Here is a 9,048-nt window from a genome sequence, read left to right as displayed (position 1 = left end):
TGTGATCAGATTCAATATTAAATCAATGAGTGGTGAATGTGATCAGATTCAATATTAAATCAATGAGTGGCAAATGTGGTCAGATTCAATATTAAATCAATGAGTGGTGAATGTGATCAGATTCAATATTAAATCAATGAGTGGTGAATGATTCAATATTAAATCAATGAGTGGTGAATCAATATTAAATTAAATCAATGAGTGGTGAATGTGGTCAGATTCAATATTAAATCAATGAGTGGTGAATGTGGTCAGATTCAATATTAAATCAATGAGTGGTCAGATTCAGATTCAATAAAATCAATGAGTGGTGAATGTGGTCAGATTCAATATTAAATCAATGAGTGGTGAATGTGGTCAGATTCAATATTAAATCAATGAGTGGTGAATGTGATCAGATTCAATATTAAATCAATGAGTGGTGAATGTGGTCAGATTCAATATTAAATCAATGAGTGGTGAATGTGGTCAGATTCAATATTAAATCAATGAGTCAGATTCAATATTAAATCAATGAGTGGTGAATGTGGTCAGATTCAATATTAAATCAATGAGTGGTGAATGTGGTCAGATTCAATATTAAATCAATGAGTGGTGAATGTGGTCAGATTCAATATTAAATCAATGAGTAGTGAATGTGGTCAGATTCAATATTAAATCAATGAGTGGTGAATGTGGTCAGATTCAATATTAAATCAATGAGTGGTGAATGTGGTCAGATTCAATATTAAATCAATGAGTAGTGAATGTGGTCAGATTCAATATTAAATCAATGAGTAGTGAATGTGGTCAGATTCAATAGAGCAGAAACTGAACTTAAGTGGTATTGTTGCGATCGGCTTGTTCAGAACTCACAGATACCGTCTATCGCTCCATGTATACAGAACACATGACCCAGGAAGTGCCTTGACGAGGAAGCGTTAACAGAATCGATACTAAAAACCCATCCTATTTGCTTGATGGAGCTCACGTCAAACCTTTGGTATAAGCCTATGAGCCGGCTCACCTTTACAACAATGGATTCACCCAGAGGAAATAACAGTAGAAATGTCAAGTGATTACTATACAGCTCAACAATAACAACTACAGTCTAATCAACAGCTCAGAGGCAACATAGCAGGAGAGGCATTGCCCTCGGATCTAGGAGACATTGTCTGTGGTGAAGTGTGTTGTTTTAAATCTGATAGTGCATCTCCGTGCACAGAAATCAGTATGAAGGTTGGCAATTAAAGTGAGCGATGCGATGTTACCTGTCGCTTTTTCTGCTCCATCTTGGCAGCTTCTTTTGCTGTGGATACAATGAGAAACAATTAAAGGGTCCGTTTACACATGTCAGAGCAGCCCGTCACTCATGTCGTTCAGGATTTAAATCTATACAATGTGTTCTCATCACCAAGTCTTCAGGAGACTGAAGAGAGAAGTTGAAATGAGGTGATGCAAGGACAGTACTTTCACACGGGCACAAAGACTTTATGCAACAAAAAAGAAGCAATTATGCCACAATAATGATGATTAAAGGCTTGATGAGAAACCAATCTCAAATGAGCACTGAGCGTGAAAACAAACAACAGGTGTGGAAGAAATCCGATGAAGCCATCTAAAGCTGCCTCCCACAAACCAAGGACATCAATTTGCCACAACAAGATAATTGTTAAGTAGGGTAAATGACTGATGGTGCACCAGATACTAGGAGAAAAGGCAATTCTAGTTTCTGACAAATGTAGACTAAAGTGCTAAAGAATGGAATTTGATTAGATGCAATTTACCTAGGGTTCTAGTTGAGTGGGCCCCTTTACCTAGGGTTCTAGTTGAGTGGGCCCCTTTACCTAGGGTTCTAGTGGAGTGGGTCCCTTTACCAAGGGTTCTAGTTGAGTGGGCCCCTTTACCTAGGGTTCTAGTGAGTGGGCCCCCTTTACCTAGGGTTCTAGTTGAGTGGGGGGCCCTTTACCTAGGGTTCTAGTTGAGTGGGCCCCTTTACCTAGGGTTCTAGTTGAGTGGGCCCCTTTACCTAGGGTTCTAGTTGAGTGGGCCCCTTTACCTAGGGTTCTAGTTGAGTGGGCCCCTTTACCTAGGGTTCTAGTTGAGTGGGCCCTTTACCTAGGGTTCTAGTTGAGGGGCCCCTTTACCTAGGGTTCTAGTTGAGTGGGCCCCTTTACCTAGGGTTCTAGTTGAGTGGGCCCCTTTACCTAGGGTTCTAGTTGAGGGGCCCCTTTACCTAGGGTTCTAGTTGAGTGGGCCCCTTTACCTAGGGTTCTAGTTGAGTGGGCCCCTTTACCTAGGGTTCTAGTTGAGTGGGCCCCTTTACCTAGGGTTCTAGTTGAGTGGGGCCCCTTTACCTAGGGTTCTAGTTGAGTGGGCCCCTTTACCTAGGGTTCTAGTTGAGTGGGCCCCTTTACCTAGGGTTCTAGTTGAGTGGAGCCCCTTTACCTAGGGTTCTAGTTGAGTGGGGCCCCCTTTACCTAGGGTTCTAGTTGAGTGGGGCCCCTTTACCTAGGGTTCTAATTGAGTGGGCCCCTTTACCTAGGGTTCTAGTTGAGTGGGCCCCTTTACCTAGGGTTCTAGTTGAGTGGGCCCCTTTACCTAGGGTTCTAGTTGAGTGGGCCCCTTTACCTAGGGTTCTAGTTGAGTGGGCCCCTTTACCTAGGGTTCTAGTTGAGTGGGTCCCTTTACCTAGGTTTCTAGTTGAGTGGGGCCCCTTTACCTAAGTGGTTCTAGTTGAATTCTTGTTTGGCCTAGGGTTCTAGTTGAGTGGGCCCCTTTCCTAGGGTTCTAGTTGAGTGGGCCTTTTATGCTAGGGTTCTAGTTGAGTGGGCCTTTACCTCAGGGTTCTATTGAGTGGGCCCTTTACCTAGGGTTGAGTGGGCCCCTTTACCTAGGTTCTAGTTGAGTGGGCCCTTTACCTAGGGTTCTAGTTGAGTGGGCCCTCTTACCTAGGGTTCTAGTTGAGTGGGCCCCTTTACCTGGGTTCTAGTTGAGTGGGTCCCTTTACCTAGGGTTCTAGTTGGTAGTGGAGCCCCTTTACCTAGGGTTCTAGTTGAGTGGGCCCCTTTACCTATGGTTCTAGTTGAGTGGGCCTTTACCTAGGCTGTTCTAGTTGAGTGGGCCCCTTTACCTAGGGTTCTAGTTGAGTGGACTCCTTAGCCCCTTTACCTAGGGTTCTAGTTGAGTGGGCCTCTTTACCTAGGGTTCTAGTTGAGGACCTGGGCCCCTTACCTAGGGTTCTGAGTTGAGTGGGCCCTTTGTCCCCAGGGTTCTACCTGAGTGGGCTGCTCTTTCACCTGGGTTCTAGCCTTGAGTGGGCCCTTTGACCATGGGTCATTTATGAACCCTTTGACCTTGGTCATGTTCTGTTATAATCTCTACCCGGGTTCTAGTTGAGGACTGGGCCCCACATAGCCTAGGGTTCCTCTCTAGGTTTCTTCCTAGGTTTTGGCCTTTACCTAGGGTTCTAGCCACCGTGCTTTTACACCTGCATTGTTCTAGTTGAGGGGCCCTTTACCTAGGGTTCTAGTTGAGTGGGCCCTTTACCTAGGGTTCTAGTTGAGTGGGCCCTTTACCTAGGGTTCTAGTTGAGTGGGCCCTTTACCTAGGGTTCTAGTTGAGTGGGCCCTTTACCTAGGGTTCTAGTTGAGTGGGCCCTTTACCTAGGGTTCTAGTTGAGTGGGCCTTTTTAAATTTTAAATTGTACCTTTATTTAACTAGGCAAGTCAGTTAAGAACAAATTCTTATTTTCAATGACGGCCTAGGAACTTCGATAAATGCATGGCTCTATACACAAAGTTCACATGAAGGGGATCTGTTGGGGACATTTTATGTACTCTATTTCACATAGCCTTGATTTTTTTTAAACACATTAAAACACTCTGCAAAGCCACATGCTGAACTGAATGAAGAACCTTAAATTCCCTCTGAAAGAAGAAAGCTGACACACTTGAACTCAGGTTACCTTCCCTAAAAGCACAATCCTTTTTTTCACCTTTGCTGCTAATTTCCCCCAGTCCATTTCATTCTGTTAATAACTTTACTTTCTCTGCAGCGTGACTTTTTAACCCAGTGTTTTCAATAGACATGTTATTTTTACTTTTTCCTTGCTCTCATTTTGATCTTCTGGTTGAATGGGTGTTTTCAGCAGTCTCCTGTGGTTTCTGTATTTCTGAGGCACCGGCTGAGTTACAGCTTACACTGCAGATAGAAACATCTCAGAACCTCTTCATTCTGGGCTAGCTGCTCCTGTCTCCCCCCTACTGAGGCTAAGAAAACATCGAGTTCTCATTTGAAAGACACAGAAAAACATCAAAACCTCCCTCTCCCTGCCAGGCATGGACGATGATTACAGTATTTGAAGTCGATGAAACTCGTTTCACAGTTTTGAACATCGCTGAAGGTTTAAACAGGAAAATGAAATGTGGCCTTTTGTCCACAGGGCAGCCCTCACACAGGGTGAAAAACACATCTACAGGAGTACCTAGGGCATAGGTCATAGGTCAAATCGGGAAACAGCCGTGCTCTGACCTTTGGTGACGTTGTCGAGGTAGGTCTTGAAAAGGCTGACAAGCTCCTGGTTCTTGCTGAGGCGGGCGTAGTGGAAACAGTCGTGGCCAAAGCTGTCCACGGCCGTCACGTCGGCGCCGCTCTTCAGAAGGACCTCCACTGCGTCCTTACAGCCATACTCACAGCCCAGGGTCAGAGCGGTCCTGGACACACACACACAGACATATGAATAATTCAATTGCCTCCATAATGAAATGTATTGAAGAGTAGGCTACAAAGCAAAGTCTATAGAGGCCAGACAGATGCATCACTGACACATCAATACACACTGAGTGAACCCCATCAATACACACTGTAACTGAACCCCGTCAATACGCACTGTAACTGAACCCCATCAATACACACTGTAACTGAACCCCATCAATACACACTGTAACTGAACCCCATCAATACACACTGTAACTGAACCCCATCAATACACACCGTAACTGAACCCCATCAATACACACTAACTGAACCCCATCAATACACACTAACTGAACCCCATCAATACACACTAACTGAACCCCATCAATACACACCGTAACTGAACCCCGTCAAAACACACTGTAACTGAACCCCATCAATACACACTGTAACTGAACCCCATCAATACACACTGTAACTGAACCCCATCAATACACACTAACTGAACCCCATCAATACACACTAACTGAACCCCATCAATACACACTAACTGAACCCCATCAATACACACCGTAACTGAACCCCATCAATACACACCGTAACTGAACCCCATCAATACACACCGTAACTGAACCCCATCAATACACACTAACTGAACCCCATCAATACACAGTGTAACTGAACCCCATCAATACACACTAACTGAACCCCGTCAATACACACCGTAACTGAACCCCGTCAATACACACTAAGTGAACCCCATCAATACACACTGTAAGTGAACCCCATCAATACACACTGTAACTGAACCCCATCAATACACACTAACTGAACCCCATCAATACACACTAACTGAACCCCATCAATACACACTAACTGAACCCCATCAATACACACTAACTGAACCCCGTCAATACACACCGTAACTGAACCCCATCAATACACACTAACTGAACCCCGTCAATACACACCGTAACTGAACCCCATCAATACACACCGTAACTGAACCCCATCAATACACACCGTAACTGAACCCCATCAATACACACTAACTGAACCCCATCAATACACACTAACTGAACCCCATCAATACACACTAACTGAACCCCGTCAATACACACCGTAACTGAACCCCGTCAATACACACCGTAACTGAACCCCATCAATACACACTGACTGAACCCCATCAATACACACTGACTGAACCCCGTCAATACACACCGTAACTGAACCCCGTCAATACACACCGTAACTGAACCCCGTCAATACACACCGTAACTGAACCCCATCAATACACACCGTAACTGAACCCCATCAATACACACTGACTGAACCCCATCAATACACACTGACTGAACCCCATCAATACACACCGTAACTGAACCCCGTCAATACACACCGTAACTGAACCCCGTCAATACACACCGTAACTGAACCCCGTCAATACACACCGTAACTGAACCCCATCAATACACACCGTAACTGAACCCCATCAATACACACCATAACTGAACCCCATCAAAACACACTGTAACTGAACCCCGTCAATACACACTGAGTGAACCCCGTCAATACACACTGTAACTGAACCCCATCAATACACACTGTAACTGAACCCCATCAATACACACTGTAACTGAACCCCATCAATACACACTGTAACTGAACCCCATCAATACACACTGTAACTGAACCCCATCAATACACACTGTAACTGAACCCCATCAATACACACTGTAACTGAACCCCATCAATACACACTGTAACTGAACCCCATCAATACACACTGTAACTGAACCCCATCAATACACACTGTAACTGAACCCCATCAATACACACTGTAACTGAACCCCATCAATACACACTGTAACTGAACCCCATCAATACACACTGTAACTGAACCCCATCAATACACACCGTAACTGAACCCCATCAATACACACCATAACTGAACCCCATCAATACACACTAACTGAACCCCATCAATACACACTAACTGAACCCCATCAATACACACTGACTGAACCCCATCAATACACACTGTAAGTGAACCCCATCAATACACACTGTAACTGAACCCCATCAATACACACTGAGTGAACCCCATCAATACACACTGTAAGTGAACCCCATCAATACACACTGACTGAACCCCATCAATACACACTGTAACTGAACCCCATCAATACACACTAAGTGAACCCCATCAATACACACTGAGTGAACCCCATCAATACACACTGAGTGAACCCCATCAATACACACTGTAAGTGTACCCCATCAATACACACTGACTGAACCCCATCAATACACACCGTAACTGAACCCCATCAATACACACTAACTGAACCCCATCAATACACACTGACTGAACCCCATCAATACACACTGTAAGTGAACCCCATCAATACACACTGTAACTGAACCCCATCAATACACACTGAGTGAACCCCATCAATACACACTGTAAGTGAACCCCATCAATACACACTGACTGAACCCCATCAATACACACTGTAACTGAACCCCATCAATACACACTAAGTGAACCCCATCAATACACACTGAGTGAACCCCATCAATACACACTGAGTGAACCCCATCAATACACACTGTAAGTGTACCCCATCAATACACACTGACTGAACCCCATCAATACACACCGTAACTGAACCCCATCAATACACACTGTAACTGAACCCCGTCAATACACACTGTAAGTGAACCCCATCAATACACACTGTAACTGAACCCCATCAATACACACCGTAACTGAACCCCATCAATACACACCGTAACTGAACCCCATCAATACACACTGACTGAACCCCATCAATACACACTGTAAGTGAACCCCATCAATACACACTGTAACTGAACCCCATCAATACACACTGAGTGAACCCCATCAATACACACTGTAAGTGAACCCCATCAATACACACTGACTGAACCCCATCAATACACACTGTAACTGAACCCCATCAATACACACTGTAAGTGAATAACAAGTGAAGCTTTGAATACATTTCATTTAATAGTTTGCTGTGATGCTTTGTGGACCCTGGGTGGACCAGCTTACTTGTTCTGTTTGTCACGGATGGCGATGTCGGCCCCTCGCTCCAACAGCAGCTGGCAGATGTGTGGATGGCACATCTGGGTAGCCAGCACCAGAGGAGTCCGCCCATCCTGCAATACACACACACACACACACACACACACACACACACACACACACACACACACACACACACACACACACACACACACACACACACACACACACACACACACACACACACACACACACACACACACACACACACACAGAGAACAGAGCTAGTGATTCACGGCTGTGATGATTATCTCATTACTACAGCAGTCCGTTAAGGATAAACGTAGAGCAGCATAGGTGTGAATGAATTGGACAACAATACTCACAAAATCACTTGCGTTTACAGAGGCCCCGCTGTCACACAGTAGTTTGACGCTCGAGGAGCAGCCTGCCATCACTTGGACACAGACAAATAAAACATTATTTCACCTCATCAAGCAAACGGACAGCAGTGCCTTCATCATTCCAGGTTCTTGCCATCAAAAATGATGGACACAGACCTCAGTACGGGACTGGTATAGTAATGAACACAGAGCTCAGAACAGGACTGGTATATTAATGAACACAGAGCTCAGTACAGGACTGGTATATTAATGAACACAGAGCTCAGAACAGGACTGGTATGGTAATGGACACAGAGCTCAGTAGGGGACTGGTATAGTAATGAACACAGAGCTCAGAACAGGACTGGTATGGTAATGAACACAGAGCTCAGTACAGGACTGGTATGGTAATGAACACAGAGCTCAGTAGGGGACTGGTATAGTAATGAACACAGAGCTCAGTAGGGGACTGGTATAGTAATGAACACAGAGCTCAGTAGGGGACTGGTATATTAATGAACACAGAGCTCAGTAGGGGACTGGTATATTAATGAACACAGAGCTCAGTAGGGGACTGGTATATTAATGAACACAGAGCTCAGTAGGGGACTGGTATATTAATGAACACAGAGCTCAGTAGGGGACTGGTATATTAATGAACACAGAGCTCAGTAGGGGACTGGTATAGTAATGAACACAGAGCTCAGTAGGGGACTGGTATAGTAATGAACACAGAGCTCAGTACAGGACTGGTATGGTAATGAACACAGAGCTCAGTACAGGACTGGTATGGTAATGAACACAGAGCTCAGTACGGGACTGGTATATTAATGAACACAGAGCTCAGTACAGGACTGGTATGGTAATGAACACAGAGCTCAGTACGGACTGGTACAGTAATGAGAAATGAAGCCTGTGCAGCAGACATTCACC

At 44.7% G+C, this 9,048-nt stretch overlaps 1 protein-coding gene across 1 annotated transcript; it reads right to left on the bottom strand.

The window, feature by feature from the left end:
* Positions 1-498: 498 nt before the first annotated feature.
* On the bottom strand, positions 499-8,208 carry LOC124030446 (uveal autoantigen with coiled-coil domains and ankyrin repeats protein-like). Its single transcript, XM_046341787.1, has 4 exons — positions 8,119-8,208; positions 7,760-7,866; positions 4,513-4,694; positions 499-1,288 (listed from the first exon to the last, which is right to left on the bottom strand). Exons 1-4 carry the CDS (start codon positions 8,185-8,187, stop codon positions 1,227-1,229), a joined length of 420 nt encoding a protein of 139 aa, XP_046197743.1. The 5' UTR covers positions 8,188-8,208; the 3' UTR covers positions 499-1,226.
* Positions 8,209-9,048: the final 840 nt, after the last annotated feature.

The sequence above is a fragment of the Oncorhynchus gorbuscha genome, unplaced genomic scaffold (assembly GCF_021184085.1).
Source record: "Oncorhynchus gorbuscha isolate QuinsamMale2020 ecotype Even-year unplaced genomic scaffold, OgorEven_v1.0 Un_scaffold_11601, whole genome shotgun sequence".
In the NCBI taxonomy this organism is placed as follows: domain Eukaryota; kingdom Metazoa; phylum Chordata; class Actinopteri; order Salmoniformes; family Salmonidae; genus Oncorhynchus; species Oncorhynchus gorbuscha.
Note: the sequence above shows the minus strand (reverse complement) of the source record. Positions and strands in the feature narration are given on the sequence as shown.